Source organism: Carcharodon carcharias, chromosome 18 (assembly GCF_017639515.1).
Source record: "Carcharodon carcharias isolate sCarCar2 chromosome 18, sCarCar2.pri, whole genome shotgun sequence".
Lineage (NCBI taxonomy): Eukaryota > Metazoa > Chordata > Chondrichthyes > Lamniformes > Lamnidae > Carcharodon > Carcharodon carcharias.
Window position 1 is genome coordinate 49,402,675 of NC_054484.1, and position 21,950 is coordinate 49,424,624.

Consider the following 21,950-nt stretch of genomic DNA (forward strand, 5'->3'; position numbering starts at 1 on the left):
CTTGTCACTGTGGACTACCATTCTGATGACTGGGAGTTAGACCAGCTGACTTCAACAATGACAGGAAAGATATTAGAATGCTTGAAAACATACCTCAGTTGTTACGGGATTCCAGACATTGTGATGAGTGACAATGACCTTCAGTCCACTAGTGGAGAATTCAGCTGCTTCACAACGGATTGGGAAATTCAACACTATTTATCATCTCCACACTATCCCCACTCGAATGGAAAGGCTGAGGCGACAGCGAAAATCGCCAAAGGAATCATCAAGAAACCAAGCAAATCTAGCACAGATGTATACAAGTTGACCTCGAGTGGAGAAACACACTGACTGAAGGCGTGGAAAGTAGTCTAGTCCAAGGACTAATGTCATTCTGCACTCAGACTATTCTTCCAATAGCAAAAAAATTATTGAAGCCAGAAGTAGTAACAGATGTGAGTAAAAAAAAATCAAGGTGAAAAGCAGAAAGCCAAATTTCATTTTGGCAAGACTGCCAAACAATTACCAGAGTTGAGCATTGAAGAGCCAGTCAGGGTACAAGCCTTCAATGCTCTCAACAGGGGTCAGCCCACATGGCAACTTAGGACATGCATGAAGTAGTTGTCATCTCGATCATATGTGGTGGAAGTTAACAAACAAAGATATTGATGCAACCGCATGTATTTAACGAACAACTAAAGAAGCTGTTCCTTCACAGCAGGAGGCATATCAGGAAGATGGGATCTCACCAGCTGCACAGAGTACAGAACGACTTTCACTCCCAGAGGTCCACCAGTCCCCAAAAATGGAAATGGAACAACAGCAACGGTTACCATGGCAACAAGGAGTGCCACGGGAATGACATTCTCTGGAAAGGGAACATAACCCAGACAAACAGCCAATGATAACGCGCATTCATACCATTAAGAGACCTGCACGATTTAACAACTACATATGCATTCCATGTGTAGTGACTGATGAGAATCATGAATGATTTGTTAATGCATGAGAACAGTTGTGGTATAGTTGGTAATTTGGATAACTCATGGTTACACGTGACAGTGCATGCAAATTTGTCTTTTGTTTGTTAGGAAAAGGGGATGTTTGGGTTTTGAAATGCAATCATTACTACATGTCCTATCTGGCTTGCAATAGTCATGTGACCTCTGCCATGAAGGACTCCCTGCAAGCAGCCTTCTTACATTCAGTTCAATAAAGACACCACACTAGAAATACTGTAGTCTTTGAGCTCATAATAATGTTCAGAGAGACTTGGGTGTGCTAGTTCAAGAAATGCAGAAAGTTAGCATGCAGGGGCAGCAAGCAATTAGGAAGCAAATGGCATGTTGGCATTTATTGCAAGGGGGTTGGAGTACAAGAATAAAGAAGTCTTGCTACTGTTGTACAGGGTTTTGGTAAGACTGCATCAGGAGTACTATGTGCAGTTTTTGGTCTTCACATTTACGAAAGGATATATTTGCATTGGAGGCAGTACAGCCAATGTTCACTAAATTGGTCCCTGGGATGAGGGGGTTGGCCTTTGATGAGAGGCTGAGTAAATTGAGTTTATATTCTCTGGATTTTAGAAGAATGAGAAGCGATCTCATTGAAACATACAAAATTCCGAAGGGGCTTGATAGGGACACTGAGAGATTGTTTCCATTGGCCGGGGAATCTAAAATATGACGGCACAGTCTCAGGATAAAGGGCCAATCATTTAGGACTGAGATGAGGAGAAATTACTTCACTCAAAGGGTTATGAACCTTTGGAATTCTCTACCCCAGAGGGTTGTGGATGCTCCGTTTTTGAATATATTTAAGGCTGGGATAGACAGATTTTTGGTCTCTCAGGAAATTAAGGGATATGGGAGTGGGCAGGAAAATGGATTTGAAGCCCAAGATCAGGAAAATAGATTTGAAGCACAAAAGAACAAGAGAGAGCCTGAGAGTGAGTGTTCAATCCCCTGTGGCACCCTGGGGGTGGGCGGGGCACGGCAGATGGAAATACTGGGAGGAAGATGCAAATTGTACACACCAGTAGACAATGGCCAGAGCAGCTTTGCTGACTGTGTGTAGACTGTTAGTTCCCAAGTCTTACAAGGAGGTGTTAAGAATCTCAGGCTTTATAAATGGTTATACTTTAAACTGCCTATTTAATTCCAAGGTAGAATGATGTTTGGGTCCAGGATATAGCTAATTAGCATTTCTACTTGGATAGAAGGCCCTGTAATTCATGTTGCCATGGAGATGAGCTTTAGGAAGGGAAAATTCCATAGAAAACCACTGTATTATCAGTTTTCTAAGATATCCCTAAAAAATCACAGACACAAGGAAGTCTGCAGCCATCTGAGAGGCAGAGAGTGGGAGATAGTGGCAGCCTGTTCTGGACTTGAGCAGAGAACATGCTGATTCTATTGTTCACTACACAGAATATGGGCGGGAGCTCATACTCAGATTGAAGAGACTCAGTTTGTGAGGATTTAAAGAGTCTGGAAAATTCCCCGAGGTTGGACTAGAGGGAAGGAATCGCCAGATTAACCCTCACAGTGAAAGTCAGTTCTGGGGTTAGAAATTACCCGGCTGAGAAAGAAAAAAGGAAGTAGGCCATCAGGATTGGAGAACATTTTTGGACTGTTCCCTGGGGAACAAAGTGTCTACCTTAAGGAATAGTGTAAAGTATAACTGTTGTGTAGGATTTTTGGTCATGTTAAAAGCCACATGGGGAAACCTTTCTGTAGTTTATGCTGTAAGTTGAAAAGTAATGTTTAGTCATCAGTTATAGTGTTGCTTTTAGTTTGTTTATTACAATAGAAGTCATAGAATTTGAAATCTTGTCGTGTGATCTTTTCTGTCAGTCACTGGAAATTCAAACATCTTTTAAAGAAGTTATTGGTCTCTAGGGGGATTGCAACACAAAATCAATGGCCATGATTTTGTCCTCATTGGGCAGGCTCAGTGGGAGTGAGCAGGAGCGGCTGCGAAAGTGACTGCTGCCTGCAATCGGCCTCTGAACGCAATTTCACATTGGCGGGCTAGTTAAGGCCCACCCAGTGTGAAATGCACCCTGCAGCACTCAACGCTACCTGAGTCAGGGTGGGAGGAGGGTGAGTGCGTGAGTTTGTGCATGCACACGAGTGCACGCAATGAAAGCTCCCTGAGGTACAGAGCAGCCCGAGGGAGCTGAAGATTTAAAAAATGCAAAATTAAGAATTTTAAGATGTTAAAAAACATGTCCCTTCCTGTGACTCTGTCACATGAGCAGGGATATGTTATGAATGAAATATTAACATTTTTATTTAACTTATTTAATTTTTAATTGCTGCTAGAAACCTCATCCCGCCCGTGGATGAGGTTTCCGAAAATTTCGCCTGTCCGCCAACGTTGAGGTTGGATGGGCAGTGAAAAATTTAATTCTATTGGTACTTTGATGGCCTTTATATGCCAGTTAACTGTTGGCGGACGCACTGCCGACCCCTGCACGTGCCCACCAACCGAAATATCGCGCAAGCGTACGATGACATTGGGCTGCTTGCCTGACGCCATCGCACGTTATTTTATGCTCTTTCGGGTTGGGGGCATGCCCACCCGACAAGCACAATATTCTGCACAATGAGTTAATGTGAATAAGCAGAAGATGGTTCATTCCGCTGCAGTTAACCTAGTGTGTAATGTTTTAGGCAGTCCTCTATCGGAAGGATAAGAATTAATGGAGAAATTGTAGCATGGATTTATTTGAAAGTCACTAGGAATATGGATTTATAGTTGCGAGGTTTTGTTTTCCTACTAGAATTGAAAAGGTTTAGATCTTCAAGAAAATGAAAAATTGATATATTGATTCCACTGACGAGCAAGATGATAACTAGAGGACATTTAAATGAGAAATTAGGGCCCAGGTCTTCCAGTCTCCTGATTGTACCCTCTATGATGTGCTAATTGAATACCCTGGAAGCCCTGATGCACTGACTCCACGGAAATTGCCCAGGGAACTTGAACTTCCAATGGAAATTCTCCTGGGCCTCTGGGCCCTCTGAACAAGTCTCTGAGTCTGAGTTAGAGTTTGAGAAATTCTAATGGTTCGGACTTACGCTCACCTCAATAGTTAGTTACCCAAGAAAAATGAGACAGAAAAATCCTAGTCTAACTCCTGGGTAACTATACAACTGGCCCCTAACTCCCCCTTGATGCCCCAAACACAACCCCTCTGACTCCCTCCTAACCCCACGTGACTTCACCACCCTACCCAGCTGCCACCCTATTCAAGTACCACCCTACACAGCTGCCACTGTATCTAGCCCACTACCCAGCTGCCACCTTACCCCCTTACCCACTTACCCCACCGGACCTATCCACTTACATGCCTACACATGTACCCATTTACTCACCCATCCACCAGTTCACTCATACACTTTAACATACTGAGAAGCTTTGGGACATTTAAACCCATACACCAGAATGCCATAAAAAGAGGCATGGCTTTTGCACAGATTCTTTCCACTTCTCCCTCTGCGGTTTCCTGCGCTGAGTTCTGCTGGATTGTCCATCAGAAGGTTGGCAGGAAAAATTGGAGGAAGGTGAGTAGGTAGTTTTTTTTGTCCGACCAGGGTCAGAAACATGGGGGAGGATTTTCCCCTCATTGGGCGGGTGCGGCCGGCAGGCCCGGGTGTGGTCGCCCAATGGCCTACGGCCTGCGATCGGCCCCCGATTCCACACTGGCTGGTCAGTGGTGGCGGGAGGAGCGCGAGCGCTGAAGTGTGCCCATGCACTGGGGTGTGCTCAGTGAAAGCCGCCTGAAAGCACAGAGCTGCCTCAGGAAGATTTTTAACATGAGAAATAACGATTTTAAAAATAAGAAAAAAATGTCCTCATGTGTGACTCTGTGAACAGGGACATCTGAAATTTGAGTTTTAAAAATTTTTATTGATTTTTTTTTCAGTCACTGTTCAAAACCTCATCCTGCCCATGGATGAGGCTTCGCAAAAAATGCCAAGGCTACCTGGCCTATTCGCCCGCCCGCCAACCGTAAGGTTGAACACGCAGTGAAAAATTCAAATTAATTAATTGATTAAGGGGCTTAATAGCCCTCAATCATCGGTGGGTGCGCTGCTGACTCTCGCGTGCGTCCGCCAACCGAAATATTGCGTGAGTGCACAATGATGTCGGGACGGTTGCCCGATGTCATCGCGCACCATTTCATGCTCGTGTGTGTTGGGCGCGCACCTGCACACCAAGCTGAAAATCCTGCCCATGGGTTCTGACCCTGATCAGAAAATTTGGGCCAGAGAAGATGTTTATGATGGAGAACTCTTGAAACAAACCAAAGAAGCAAAGGCAATATATCCTTTTAAAAGGTAATTAGATTGTTCATTGAAAAAGAGGAATATTATGAAGTGTGGGAGCATGAAATTAGACTATTGATAATGCAGGGAAAAATATCGGCACAAACTTAATGGACCGCATTACCTATAATATTCTATGGTTCTATAAACATCAAGAATGCATAGCACGAAAGGTCGTTTGCACAAGCAGACCTGTTTCTGCTACACATATACAATTTGTTACATCATGGACTCTATACAATTTATTTAATCTACTAATAAGAAAAAAAGACTGAATAGAATCACCTCCCCCCAAAGATAAGCAAGTCAAATTCTAGTATATCTTTCTATGGCCTATGTCCTTCAACAGTTGGTTGCTATGGTACAGCTCAGAAATCATTATGCTCTACAGATTATTTGATCATGTCTCTTGACAATTATTCTTACTCCTCTTTTCACCACTGAAAGCAGGTTGATTTGAGTAACAGTGGAGAATATTTCGTTTTGGTCATATCCTGTCTGCCAATTATATCATTTAGAAGTAGTCACTGCTAATAAGAGAACTTTTTATGCTTTTTTTCAAGCAACTTTACCTAATTAATAAACAGTAAACCTAATTTGCATCACTGTGGGAAAGAGAATAATAAAATACATAGCTGATCCAGGAAAATAAAAATGTGCTTTCAATGCAAAGCCCTTTATAGCCTTCCACAACAGGAGACAGAAACAATTTACTGAAAACCAAAATAGGCAGGTGGATAATTAGGGAGGTAGGGAAGTTTAATGTAGATTTGAGCTTATTTATGCATCTGTTATACTAACCTGGCTGGCACAAGTGAAGAACATTACATAAGGATCTCATGTGTTAATATTCCATTATCAATCCACTTACCTAGAGAGTCTTGTTGGAGATGGAATTGGAACATCAGGATGAAATCCTGCTGATCTGCGCTACTAATTTCCTGTTGAATTGAGGCCACTCTGGGCTACTTTTGGTGTGAAAATCATAGCAGAATAAAAGCAGTAAACTCTCATTAAATCCAGTGATATGAAGCTCAACAACAGCCTTTCTTGTTCGTTTATGGGACCTGAGCATCACTGTCAACACTAGCATTTGTTGCCCATTCCTAATTGCCCTTGAGGAGCTTCAATAGAGAAAGTGGTAATTGGGAAAGGAAAGCATATGAACTTCATAGCATATTGGTCAATCCCCAAACAGACATCAACTCATAATCCTTATTAGTATAGTAAATCTTCTTTCAATTTACTATTTAAATTAGCTTTGCTACAAGCAACACAGGCCCTCAGCTTTTTTAATTAAATTAAATGTATATCAATAATGCAACACTTCTCACAGGCATTTTGTCAGACCAGAACAAAACAAATGCACATTGCTACAGTTGACTGGCATTAGAACAATTCTAGATTTACTGCCAGATAAATCTAATCAGAACTACAAAGTCAGTAGAGTATTAAAGTATTTACACAATAACAGGCTATATGAACATTAGTAGAAATTTGCTATGTTCATTGGATCATGACTTAACATGATAAAGAGCTAAAGCTTTGAATAAGATATTGAAATTAGTAGGATAGGATGAGTTAAATATGTAACAGTATTTGGATATTTAGTTACACACCTGTACTATCTTCATAAACTACAGTGATTGTCTTCCACTTGTAGTACTGCACCAGGTCCAAAATGGCTCGACTGATTGATGTATATTCTGGATAGAGGTTAATGTAGAATGATTCCTTCTGATCCACTATGCGATGTTTCCAACGGGTCTGGATGTGTGGAACTTCCATTGCATTAGAGATAGACTGCACCGCACTTATTGAAGAACTGTGAGAAGGTCCAAATACAGCTGCTACTCCAAGTGTAAGCTGATCACAAGCTAGTGCGTTTTAAAGAAACAGTTTAGTTTCATTATAAATCTGACATATTTGAACAGGAAGTCAAGCTTATTCAAAAATATAATTTCAGAGACTAATAACTTGGAATATACAGTACTCACCCCGTCTGGATGCTTCAAAGCTATCGTAAAGATTAATTCTTTGTACGTCGTATGTCAGTGTGGTATTAGGCATTAATGTCCTATTTCTGTTTATATTAGTGATTGCAAATTTGAAGGCCATCTCTTCAATGCTAATTGGCTCATTTTCAGTAGTTTCAAAAATACCTCCTAAAAGGAAACAGAAGCAGATTGTTCAACATGGTTTTTGCAGATTTTTTCAGACAAAAGCAATGTTCGCATTTTGCAGTTTTCTTGCAAAACACAATATTTTATACATACTCATCATTGCATTTTTAATTATTCATTATTTTAGCTATGACTGATAAAAACAAACTTTGCATTCCAAAATAAATGCACCTTGCGTTTAATCATTTCTGGGATGTATTTTGATAAAAAGTGTTTAAAAGAATTATGCTGTTATATAAGATGCTCCTTCAGGTAAGATGTACAGCAGCTGAACTTCAAACCTGCTTTCTGCAGGCACAATGGCATTACCCTATTAGAGATAAAGGGCCTGATTTTTGTCTCCCAATGGAGGTATAAATCAGGTTGCGAAACACTGAGCTTAGTTTTATTTTTCAGGAAAAGCAATTTTCTTGTGCTTCCTAACCCCACACCATTTTCATGTGGCCTTTCAACGGATCAGGAAGGCTTTGGGTACAAAATTTGCATACACGTCTTCCGAGGTCGGGGTCCCCATTGTGAGAACCATAGAAAAATTATATTTCTTCCTGCACACTATTTTCGTGTGATGGTCTGGGTTTTGTAATCTCTGAAAAAAACCATGCCTCCTTGGAGAGCTCGTAACCACAGGGGGAAACCTGCTGAGGAGTTGGGGGCATTCTGGACGATAAGTGTAAAATGTTTTGACACCTTCAAATTTCACTATTATATGCCGTATTGTAATGTATATGTATTTTTATTCATCATAGGGATCTGTTCTGAAAAGGTAAGTTGACCCTTATGTTGAGCACCATCGCATAATTGTTGTCATGCATTACAGTGCTTTTCCAATTGTCAAAGGTGCCATAATGCATTAAAAAATGTAAAAGCAAATGTCCTGTCAGCCTCTCCTGTCTTGTTTTGTGCTCTGATTTAAGTCGACCGACAGCTCTGGCTGTTAAAGAAAAACCCTGTTTTTGAAAGTTGAAAAAAATCTCAGCACCCGCTCTCCTCCATTGATTGATAGGCACTCTGCTTTGAAATGGAAATCATTCTGTTCTGGCAGTTTCAGACAACGTAGCTGGAATTTTTTGTTATGAAAGCCGTAACCGTTATGAATGCTTGGCTTAATTTCAAAAGCTAACAATGGTTTCAGCTAAGCAGATGATTTATTGACCCAAAATTTTAAGAAGTTGTAATAACAAAATATGTCTTTGATGTGGTTTCTTGTTTGTTTACAAACTTAATAGTCACTTAAAGGATTATAATTTTTATGCACTGGAGAGATTTTTTTCCAGTATCAATGATAATGCGTTTGAATTCAGGGTTTTATTAGATTGTTAGAGGTTTAATTTTTTGCAGTGATTTTAAAATAATTCCCATTGCAATTGCATGGCTTCTGAGAAATGTACATAATGCATACTGGGTGAGTGGCTATGGAGAATACAAGTGGGAATGCAGGTAACATGGGGTGGCATTGAAGATCTGAGGGAGCATAGGGTTGCATGGAAGAGGAGGGGGTAAGGGGGCATGGAGGTGACATGGACAATCTGAGGTGGCATATGATGACATTGATGATGTGAGGGGGTATTGGATGGCATGGGTGAGAAAGATGAGGGGTTGAGGGCTTTTATCGGGCTTTTAAAAGAGCTTGTGAGCTGGGCTGCTGTATTGAGAACCAGGGCGGGCCTTTTAACCAGGTCACACTGCACCCACACTGCTCACGCCGTCCATAGCAGCTCTCAATGTGCACTGCAAATGTAACCTTTGAGTGAAAAAACAAAAATCCTAATAACCTAATAAAGTCATGCATGGGTCACACCGACCCATTTCAGAAGGCAGAAAAGTATGCAGGCTGGGTTTTCGTGATCCACACGAAAATCTGGGCCAAAATACCCAATTGAAACAAAATTGGGGCTTGCTGTCTTTTAAACAGTGTTTTGCTCTATATTTTGTAAGATTCACTTTCAAGGTAGACAGAACGAAGGGTTGCAGTTGCAAGGGCAGCTAGGGATGAGCAATAAATGCTGGCCAGCCAGTGATGCCACATCCCTTGAACAAATTTTTAAAAAGTCCTTAATAGCCAACTTATAAAGAATGAATGCTGTTATCTGTATCCTTTTAAAGATTAAATATCACACATAGATATATCTTATAATTTTGTTTTTATTTGTTAATTTTATAAAATATTAGAAGATCTGCCATGACATTCTAATAGGTAATCCAGGACCTGGAAGACACTTTCTGATCCTTACAGTGGCTGTGTGGCAGCCTATCGTAATACTGCATATGTATGGATATATATTGCTTTATTAATACAACATAAAAGTATTGCTACTTAAACATACGTGCCTAACTGATGTATTTGTAATACCATTAACCTACTACTTTACAAAACTTGCTTCTGGTGCAAGTAACTTTAAATTTTGGTCTACAAACCTCTTATTCTCAGTTTATGCCCAGCTATCTATAGCTTATTTATTTACAATGGTAATGCTGCAATGTTCCATTGACCTTGTGCATGTGGGTAGAGCTGTCAGAGTAATATTATGTAAATGTGTTACCTTAAGTGGTATCACACCTGACGTTACATGACAATCAATCAACTTATCTTAGGCTATTTCTTGTGAAATTTGAGTGCAATTCCAACTTTGTCACACTGCAGAAGTCCTTTGTTTGGTAAATGGCACATATATTGGATACAGGTCAGTAATAGTCAGTTTATTTCAGATACAAATACAAATAGGAAACACAAAACCATGCTCCGAACTGTATAAATTGGAAAGAAGATGAAGGTTCACCACCAGTGGACAATTCCTGCAGTAGTGGATTACCAACCGTCTGATGGCCATTGTTTGTCGTCAAGCAATTGATCAGCATATAGTCACAAGTGCAAGAGCTCATGTTTTTGGAGCTGATGAGCTATAGGTAGTTTGAGGAACAGATTCACACTACTGTACTTTAGCTGCAGTGGAGAAAAGAAATGTGAACTGATAGGCACACAAAAAACAAGAACCATAAGGGTTGAATGCTATTGAACGTCTTATGACCTCCTGACTCCAACTGCCCTGCTAAACAGCCTTTTATCCCTCCCAACTCCAATATTTTCTTTATAATAAGTTAAATGAAAAAACTTTTTTATGCTCTATGTTTCTCCTCTCCTGGGTTGCTTGCAGTAGTGTCCAGGAGATTAACCCTTAAATCCTGGAGATTCCAGGACAATTGGACAAGTTGACAACCCTAGATAGAATGGGTGACATAGTGTTTCTTTGTTCATGATAAAGATCTGATGTAGTAAGGTTTCTTCTTCTCCACACATGGAACATAATCTCAGATAGGACCCATAGCATACTCTCAACACTTCGCTCGCTTGCTAAGAGAAAACTAAACTTATGCCCCCCCATATAGTGATCAAAAGAAATTCAGGATAGTAGAGCACTGCACTTACATCCCTTTGGCAAACTAAACAGAAATACCAAGACAACAAACCTTTATTCAACTACCTCCCCAGGCTGAGAAATATTGAAATAGGAACTGAAATTGAAAATTCACTCGTTATACTGAGCAGAAATTACAAACCAGACCAGAAACCAGAAACCCACACCAAATCTTCACCCCTCCAACCACCACATAAATTCCAGCTTAGGAACAGAAACCCTGAATAGAAATTCAATAATTGCTGCACACAGCACAACACCCCCAAAACCCTACAAAAGGTTTGAATCGGGTCTGAAATCCCCCATTGGATTCCTTCCCCAATATTGAATAGAAAGAGCAATAAACCACCCAACACTGACCACCCTCTCCACGCACAGCTATATCACAAATGTATCTCCAGCCCACAGTGGATTCACCTGCCTTCCCACCACTCCTCACTGAAGATGAGATAGCAGTGTAAGAAATTGGGGTCTTGATTAAACAGATATTTTCTGCATAATATAATGCCTCCTAAAAAGCTTTCTAAAAAGGCAACAATTATTAAAGTCTGTGGAAACAGGCAAAGTTACTTAGTTCTAGACTGTCATGAGACCTTCCTAAGCCAATAGAATGACATCTTCTGTATCCCCTTACCTATGCAAGTGCTTAGAAAGGGCCAAGATACCACCCTCAGCAAGATGTAAACCAAAAAGATGACCTCAAGCAGTGTAATACACAATGGTGACCACCCTGACGTTTGGAGTACCTGTTCTGTATCCATTGGTCAGAATAATTAGATAGACGATTGACACTGGGTAAGCTAACAGCTCCCCACACCCTCCCCCCCGCCCCCGAAAGGGTATATAAATCCTGGTGATTTACTGGTGGTATGGGGCTCAGGTACTGCTGAGGTTCTGGTGAGGTGGCAGTACTTGTTGGGCAGCTGCCTTCTTCAGGTGGAAGATGGACCAGTGGACAAGGAGGAGGATGGTGAGATCAACATATGCTGTGCCAACTACTTGTCTGCCATCTGGAAACAGTAAACCACAACTGTCACGGGTCGTATACTTTTTCTGTCTAATTAGTTAATGTATCATATCTAAACTGTTGTTTCTTACTAAATTCAGTAAACCATCTTAAAATTACTTATGATTAGTTGACTGCCTATTTAGGTATCTGTGGCCCCGAACCCTGAAATCTTACAGCATGCTGCCCCGCAGACTCGCTATCTTTCTCCCAAATTCAAGAAAGGAAGTTCTAACCCACACAACCCTCGCTGCAAAGAGTAATTCTGTGTTTGGAGCAAACCACCATGCCCCTTCCCTTCTCCTCTTACACTCTCCTCAACAACTGCACTATGTAAAGTTTTGAACTCCTTATCTAAGGAAGGATATACTTGCCATGAAGGCAGCACTGTGAAGGTTCACTGGATTGGTTCCTGGGATGAGAGGGTTGTCCTATGATAAGTAAATTGGGCCTAGACTCTGGAGTTTGCAACAATGAGAGGTGATCTCATTAAAACATATGAGATTCAGAACGGACTTGACAGGTTCGACACTGAGGGATTGTTTCCCCTGGCTGGGAAATCTAAAGCAACAAGGGAACAGTCTAGGGATTGATAATTTAGGACTAAGATGAGGAGAAATTTCCTCACTCAAAGGATTGTGAATCTTTGGAATTCTGTATTTCAGAGGGCTGTGGATGCTTAGTATATTCAAGACTGAGATAGATAGATTTTTGTACTCTAGGGGAATCAAAGGATATGGGGATCAGGCGGTAAAGTGGAGTTGAAGTCAGGGATCAGCCATGATTTTATTCAATGGCGGATCAGACCCGAGGGACCATTTGACCTACGCCTGCTGCTATTTCTTATGCTCTTAATATGTGAACGGAGCCAACTCTGGCTCAGCAATATTCATTTCCCACATTGACTATTGTTTTGGTGAATAAAATCCACACCCTCCAGCTGAAAACTGCCCTCTCACCCATTGGGCATTAGCTTGAAGATCAGGATAAGCTTCTTCACCTGAACATATCTCCCTCTCTTTTCCCTATCCTTTTTTTCCTCCCCCAACATCCTCCTTCACCCTATGTTTTCAATAGTTAGGTCTTGACCTGTTCTGGTGAAACTTCTTGTTGTGATTCCTAAAATTAAGTGGCTGGTTTCATGGGTCAGCTAAGTGACACTTTAATGCAAATTTTGTCCCTTCCCACCTACATCCATGATTCCTCTGACACCCTACATTATATCAACAATTTCCAGTTCCTTGGCCCCAACTGCCTCCTCTTCACCATGGATGTCCAATCTCTCTACACCTCCATCCCCCACCAGGATGGTCTGATGGCTCTCCACTTCTTCCTTGAACAGAGGCCTGAACAATCCCCATCCACCACTACTCTCCTCCGTCTGGCTGAACTTGTTCTCACACTGAACAATTTCTTCTTCAATTCCTCTCACTTCCTCCAAATAAAAGGTGTGGCTATGGGTACCCGCATGGGCCCCAGCTATGCCTGTCTCTTTATGGGGTATGTGGAACATTCCTTGTTCCAGTCCTACTCCGGCCCCCTCCCACAACTCTTTCTCTGGTACATCGATGATTACTTCGGTGCTGCTTCATGCTCTTGTCTGGACCTGGAAAAATTTATTAATTTTCCTTCCAATTTCCACTCCTCCATCATTTTCACATGGTCCATCTCTGACACTTTCCTTCCCTTCCTTGACCTGTCTGTCTCAATTTCTGGTGATAGACTGTCCACCAATATCCATTACAAGCCTACCGACTCCCACAGCTACCTCGACTACAGCTCCTCACACCTCGCTTCCTGTAAGGACTCCATCCCATTCTCTCAGTTCCTTCACCTCTGTCACACCTGGTCTGATGATGCCACTTTCAAAAACAGTTCCTCTGACATATCCTCCTTCTTCCTTAACCGAGGTTTTCCACCCACGATGGTTGACAGGGCCCTCAACCGTGTCCGGCCCATCTCCCGCACATCCACCCTCACACCTTCTTCTCCCTCCCAGAAACATGATAGGGTTCCCCTTGTCCTCACTTTTCACCCCACCAGCCTCCGCATTCAAAGGATCATCCTCTGCCATTTCCGCCAACTCCAGCATGATGACACCACCAAACACATCTTCCGTTCACCCCCCCCGGTGGCATTCCATAGGGATTGTTCCCTTCGGGACACCCTGGTCCACTCTTCCATCATCCCCTGCACCTCAACCCCCTCCCATGGCACCCTCCCATGCAACCGCAGAAGATGCAACACCTGCCCCTTTACTTCCCCTCTCATCACCGTCCAAGGGCCCAAACACTCATTTCAAGTGAAGCAGCATTTCACCTGTACTTCCCTCAAATTAGTCTACTGCATTCATTGCTCCCAGTGCGGTTTCCTCTACATTGGAGAGACTAAACGCAGACTGGGTGACCGTTTTGCAGAACACCTTCATTCTGTCCACAAGCATTACCCAGACCTCCCTGTCGTTTGCCATTTCAACACTCCACCCTGCTCTCTTGCCCACATGTCCGTCCTTGGCTTGCTGCATTGTTCCAGTGAAGCTCAACGCAAACTGGAGGAACAGCACCTCATCTTCCGACTAGGCACTTTACAGCCTTCCGGACTGAATATTGAGTTCAACAATTTTAGATCATGAACTCTCTCCTCCATCCCCACCCCCTTTCTGATTTTTCCCCCTCCTTTTTGTTTTTTCCAATAATTTATATAGATTTTTCTTTCCCCACCTATTTCCATTATTTTTAAATGTATTTCCACCCATGTTTATCTCTACCTTTTAGTATTCCCCCACCCCCACTAGAGCTATCTGTACCTTGCTTGTCCTGTTTTCTACTCTTAATTAGCACATTCCTTTAGATAATATCACCACCTTCAACACCTCTTTGTCCTTTTGTCTGTGACATCTTTTGGATATCTCCACCTATCACTGGCCCTCTATCCAGCTCTCTTGTCCCAACACCACCACCCCCCCTTAAACCAGCTTATATTTCACCCCTTTTCTATTTTTCCTTAGTTCTGTTGAAGAGTCATGCAGACTCAAAACGTTAACTGTACTCCCTTCCACAGATGCTGCCAGACCTGCTGAGTTTTCCAGGTATTTTTGTTTTTTTTTCAATTTAATTTTTATTTGTGTTCTGCCAGAAATGTTATTTATACTTTACATTGAGCTTTATCAGATTATAGGATGCCTGGAGCCTCATTAAAAAATAACTTCACCAATATAATTGGCTGAAATAGTTCATTTGAAATGATTCCTTGTCTACTGAGCATTTCCTGAGCTAAATCTCAGTAAATCAGCTGATTTAAGTTCCTTATTTGAGCTAATTAGAAAAGCATGATGCTTGCTGTTTTCTGCTACAGGAAGATTTAATATGCTAACTTAGCCACTGAAAATGTGATCACAATTCACAAGACTTTTAATTGTTTGCATTTTTGTTTCAGTTGTGAGCACGGATGATAACAGATTGGAAGAACTACACTCCTCACAATGTGTAGATTCTTAAATTAATTAAAGTTTCCTGAGTTAATAAGTACGGCTGGGATTTTACATGACCCTGCAGGAAAGGGGAGGAGGAACTGGAAGCAGGTGGCAAAGGTCCTCCACCCCAATTCCCATTCACGGTGCAATCCCGCACCAACCCGGGCACCCAGTGGCTGGGAGGCAGGCTTTTAGGCAACAGGCGTGTTGTGACCTGACATGGAAGGAAGTGTTGATACCATGCTTAAAGGACCAACAGCACCTGAACCCTGATCCGAACAACCTTTGCCTCAGTGAAACACTCTGTAAGCATTATGAAAAGACAAAGGCCTGTCAGAATACAGGACTTAGCAACACCCCTCACTTCCAGGAACCTTCACCTCCTTCCACACACCCGTAAGGAGCTATGTTGCAATGATGAGAGAATATGAATGAGAAGCACCTCGGAGTGGAGCTATAGCTATCTCCTGATTGTGTAAAAGACTTTTGAAGGGAAGACTCCTTTTTTTAAATTTGTTCATGGGATGTGGGTGTCGCTGACTAGGCCAGCATTTATTGCTCGTCCCTAATGGTCCTTGTCCAGAAGGCATTTAAGAGCCAACCACATTGCTGTGGGTGTGGAGGCACATGTAGGCCAGACCGGGTAAGGACAACAGATTTCCTTCCCTAAAGGACATTAGTGAACCAGATAGGTTTTTATAACAATCAGTAAAGGTTTCATGGTCATCATCAGACTTTTAATTCCAGATTTTTATTGAATTAAAATTCCAACATATGCTGAGACAGGATTCAAACCCAGGTCCCCAAGCACTACCCTAGGCCTTTGGATTACTAGTCCAGGAACAATACCACTATGCCATTGGCTCCCCAGCAAGATCACTTCTAGAGTAAGAAAACCAATGTTTCTCAAGATAACTCAACAATAACAGATGGTGGCAGCAGTGACTATACCCACAAAGGAACAGTGTGAGACAACGGGAAGCTGCCTGAAGAGAAGTCTAGCAGCAACAGAGAGAAGTGGGTAAAGGACTTCAAGGCCAACCCAACAGTCACACAAGAGAAGGAAACAAATAAAGACAGCCTAACGACTAGCAAGGCAAGCAGCATTGGAAATGGCGACCTCGACCCAGGGTGAGCAATTACTTTTACCCTACATCTCCCAGAATCGTTCCAAAATGTAGAGGACCCAGGCAGGCTGAGCAATGGCAAATCTGGAGAAGGCATTTCATCTGGTACCCCAACGTTTCAGGTTTCGTGAGTAAGAGTAACAAAGACCAGGTTAGCACTTTGTTATATGCTGTTAGTAGCATCACAGATGACTTGCTGGCCAGAAAGAGGGTGAGCGAAGAGCCAGCCTTCTATGCAGATGTCATCAGAGCTTTTGACTCATCCATTGAACCATTGTCTGGGATTTTCCATGCCCACCAGTGTCGGGTGTGTTAGGTGGCGTGAGTGAACAATATGGCAAGAAGGCCAAAAATCAGTTTCACAACGTCGTGAAACCAGTTTGCGGTCATCCGCTCTGTCTGCCAATGGCTGGCCACAGTCCCCGCCAGCAGACACCATCATAATACATCAGCATTTAGTATAAGGCCAGCCCACTAGGCTCATCTCCCCTGCTGGATCTTCTGACCACACTGGCGGGAAAACACGCCAACATGTTTCACAGCTTCATATGTAAGGTGTGCACTTGGAGGGCTGCATTTCGCTCGGAACTTCAAGGTTTGTTTGCTTACCTTGCTTTGGTCAGCACTCACAATCATCAGTACCAGGCTTCACAGACAGCACCACACACTTTTAGGGGGGATCACGGGTAGGTCTCTACCTCCCAGATCAGCCACATGTAGGTGGCTTTTCAATGGCTGCAGGGCTAGGGCTTGCTTGAGGAAGGAGGAGAAATGGCCTCAAGCATGAGAAGAGGCTGCAGGACAAGGGTGTACTGGGGAAGGAGGGTATCCCAGGGTGTGTGTGTTGATCTGTGCACGTGATCTCAAGATGGTGAGGGCTGAGGAGACAGTTTCCAGAGGAAATGAGGCCAGATGTACATGTGAGGGTATGTGTGTGAGAATAGGTGGTGATGTCCCTTGAGCTGGCAGTGAGTGAATGTGTGATGGGCTTGAGCGTGTGAGTTTAGAGTGATGAGATGGTTGCCATACCCCGGCTGCACGGATGAAATCATTCATTCTCTATCTCTGTTGGATGGCCAACCTCTTCTGTGCAGCGTTGACACTGATCACCACTGCCATCGCCTACCAAGCTGGACTGATAATGTTGCTGTTCCTCTTGCGAGGAGCAGGGGTAGAGGACATCACAACGGGCCTCCACGGCTTCCAAAAGGTGGTCGAGGGCTGCAGTCTTCTTGCCTTTCGGGGCGATGTCTTCTTTGCTGCAGTCCTGGGCTAGAAGCATTGAGACCGGCTGTACTTTAAATGTGATACCTAGTGTGATGAAGTGGCATGGAGACGGCGTAGCTGGTGTATCCCAGGAATGCATAATTAATGCGGTGGTTTTAGGATGATACAACATGAAAAGCTGCCATTGCATTGTTTTATCCACCCGCTAAAGCACTCAGTGCAAACCAAGGATGATTTGTTGTCAACATGGTGCAACGGAAGTCATGTTTGACAAATTTGCTAGAGTTCTTTGAGGATAGAACAAGCAGAGTTGATAAAGAGGAACCAGTAGATGTAGTGTATTTGGATTTCCAGAAGGCATTCAATAGGGTGCCACATAAAAGGTTATCGCACAAGACAGGAGCTCATGGTATTGAAGGTAATGTATTAGCATGGATTGAGGATTGGTTAATACACAGAAGACAAAGAGTCGGGATTAATGGGTCTTTTTCAGGTTGGAAAGACATAACTAGTGGAGTGCCACAAGGATTAGGCCTAAGGTCTCAGTTATTAACTATCTATATTAATAACTTGGAGGAGAGGGCAGAGTGTAATGTATCCAGATTTGCTGATGATACAAAATTAGGTGGAGGGCATGTTGTGATGAGGACTTAAGGAATCTGCAAGGTGATATAAACAGGTTGAGTGAGTGGGCAAAACATTGGCAGATGGAGTTTAAAGTAGGAAAGTGTGACGTCATGCACTTTGGTTGGAAGAATCAAAAGGCATACTATTATTTAAATGGAGAGAGAATCCAAAAAAAGTGCAGCACAGAGGGATCTGGGTGTTCTTGTGCATTAAACACAAAAAGTTAGCATACAGGTGCAGCAAGTGATTAAGAAGGCAAATGGAATTTTGTCCTGTATTGCTAGGGGGTTGGAGTTTAAAAATAGGGAAGTGTTGTTACAACTGTACAGGGTGTTGGTGAGGCTGCACCTGAAATACTGTGTACAGTTTTGGTCCCCATATTTAAGAAAGGATATACTGGCATGAGAGGCAGTTCAAAAGAGATTCACTATACTGATTCCTGGGATGAAGGAGTTGAGTTATCAAAAACAGCTAAATAGGTTAGGCCTTTATTCATTAAAGTCTAGGTGAATGAGGTGTGATCTTATTGAAAAGTACAAGATTCTGAGGGAGCTTGACAGGTTAGACGTTGAGAAGATGTTTCCACTCGTGGGGGAATCTCGAACTAAGGGACATAGTTACAGAATAAGGGGACACTCATTTAAAACTGAGATGCGTAGGAATTTCTTCTCTTAGATGGTAGTGAATGTTTGAAATTCTCTGCCCCAGAGGCTAGGTCACTGAAATTATTTAAAGAGGAGGTAGATAGTCTTTTGAAATATCAGGGAGTTGAGGGATATAAGGGGCTTGCACAAAAGAAGAGTTGAGGTCTGGGGCAGATCAGCCAAGATCTTATTCAATGGCGGAGCAGGCTTGAGGGGCCAAATGGCCTTCTCCTACTCCTATTTCTTATGTTCTTATGTTCTTATTGTCATAGAGAGGGCAAAATTAAATCAATGCATTCAAAAACAAAGTCAAGGAGTGGATACATTCATCAATGATCTCTACCGTTTGGCTGACAATTATGAGTATGGAACAGTAAAAGATAATTTGATCAGAGATAGAATAGTTGTAGGTGTTTTAGATAAAAACCTCTCAGACTTTTTACAATCTCAGGAGGATTTAGCACTAAATAAAACTATACAATAGGCCAGGCAGGTTGATGAGCAGAGGGAAAATAGAGATTTTGTAGGAGGCCTGAGGGAAAACCTGCAGGAACAGCCCGAGGAAGTCATTCAGTTTGTGGGCTGTAAAACTGAAAGTATATTGCAGCAACAACCAAGGAAAAGTGCTGAGAAGGCACCAACCGCCATTTTCCAATGTCCCCCGCTGTGGCAGGAAGAAGGTCCAGAGGCACAAAGAATGCCCTGCCCAAATTGCACAGTGCCATGGGTGTGGCAAGATTGGTCATTTTGAAACAGTATGTGATTCAAGAAAGCCTGTGTTTACAAAATAGAAGGAGAAATCTGCTAAAGGCAGCTCCATCGAAGAGATACAGGAGCCAGACCACCAGGAAATCACCTTGCTAGGAGAAATAAAAGAAATTAAAAGCTATTACTGGAACACTAACATTGAAGTCAATACCCAGAGGGAAAAAACAGGTCAGAGCAGTACTCTTATTTCTCAGGTTTTGTTGGTGTTCCATTTTAGGGTATGTAAGACCAGTTCGGAGAAGTATTCTCATTTCTCAGTTTTTACTGTCTTTTCCTTCTGGGTAGGCATCATACAGGATTTAAATTGGATGCAGGAGCTGGAGTCTTAGTTTTATCTGACAGAGTTCAATGGTTGCCAAAAATTGCTTTGCAAACTTTATCAATTCAACTCCAAAGTCCAGGAAAAATCAAGCTAAGTGTTAATGTTCAGCTTGATGGAACCCTACAGTACAAAGATCGGACATTCTCTGCGACACAGTATATTATTCAGAATCAGGAATGCTCTTTGTTGAGCAAGAAAGCCTATATAGGTCTGAATCTAATTCTTAAAATTAGTGAAGTCAACAAACAAGAACAAGACAACAAATTTAGAAGAGAAATTCCGAAACTCTTCAGAGGTTTGGGAAAATTGGTAAGGACAGAAGCAAAACCAATTTGCCTACTTACACCCAGGAAGGTCCCACACCCACTTCTGAAATGGGTCAAGAGTGAGATAAAGACAATGTTTCAATAAGGGGTTATTTCACCAGTCATTAAACCAACCAGGTACTAAATTAACTGGTATGGTGCCAGTTCCAAAACCAAATGACTCCATCTAAATCTGCATCGACCTGACAGAACTGAGCAAGGCGGTGGAACAAGAAATACATCCAATGGCGTTGGTAGATGAGAACTCTAGCCAAACTTGCGAAGTGTGCAATCTTTACTAAGCTCGACGCAAACAGCAAATTCTGACAGTTGCCACTGGGTCAGGAGTCAAAATTCCTAACCACCTGCACATCACCCTTTGGATGTTATTGTTTCAACTCTCTGCCTTTTGGCTTCACATCCATGCCGGAAACTTTCCAAAGGACGATGTTCAACATACTAGAAGGCATGGAAGGCGTCATATGCCACACGGAAAACATTTTAATCCATGGCTCAACAAATAAAGAACATACAAAAGGATAAGAAAACTCTTATGAATTTTGCAAGATGCTGGCTTGACACTCAATGACAAGTATTTCCCAAACCCACAATAAAATTCCAAGGCCATTTAATCAGGCAACAGGAATCACTGCAGACCAGCAGAAGACAAAAGCCATAAAAGGATTCCTGCCACTCAGAAATATCACCAAACTACAAAAAGGTTTATGGATATGGTGAACCAACTGGGAAAATTCCTACCTCACTTAGCTCAAGTCAATGAACCTCTAAGATAACTTCTACAACAAGAACGTGGTGTGGTGCTGGACTGAGCATCAGCAGCAACCATTTGAACAAATCGAACTGATGTTTCCATCTTCAGAATCCTGGCTTACTATGACCCCGAACTTCCAACTATTGTAGCAGCGGCTGCATCAGCAACAGGACTGAGAGCAGTGTTATTCCGGGTCCAGATGATGAGACAAGAAGCCCTGTCCATTATGCATCATGGTCCTTTACCGAGACTGAAGAACGCTATGCTATCATAGAAAAAGGAGCCCTCACAGCGACTCAGGCATGTGAGAAATTTTCTGATTATGTCTTGGGCCTACAGTTTAAGACTGAAACTGATCACAAGCCACTGGTAACCTTGTTGAACATGAAAGAAATTGCAAAAATGACATCCTGAACCCAAAGGTTCAGATTGAGGCTCATGTGATACGAGGCGACTATGGAATATGTACAAGATAAATACCAGACTGTGGCCAAAATTCTGTCATGGATACCCACCAACTACCCAGAGTATTGAGATAAAACTTTCATTGAGGATGTCGAGGCCTTCACAATATTAATCACTCAATACTTGCCAGCAATAGAGTGGAAGTTGCAAGAATTTCAAGAAGCTCAAAGGTGAGTTGAAGAATGCATGCAGATTCACATATACTGCCTTGACAGATGGCCACGGTACATTCCAAGTAATCCAATCCTGTGGAAGTACTTTGAACAATATTGCCACATTAACATCATAGATGACATCTTGG

General features: G+C 42.3%; 1 protein-coding gene across 1 annotated transcript in view; it reads right to left on the minus strand.

Annotated features, from left to right (window-relative positions):
• LOC121290964 (glutamate receptor ionotropic, kainate 1-like) overlaps window positions 1-21,950 on the minus strand; it is a 384,058-nt gene that overhangs the window by 157,247 nt on the left and 204,861 nt on the right. The window contains exons 2-3 of the mRNA XM_041212040.1: window positions 7,316-7,483; window positions 6,938-7,195 (exon numbers count right to left, since the gene is read on the minus strand). Of these exons, the coding sequence (XP_041067974.1) occupies window positions 6,938-7,195; window positions 7,316-7,483 (426 nt within the window). The remainder of the gene's footprint in view (window positions 1-6,937; window positions 7,196-7,315; window positions 7,484-21,950) is intronic.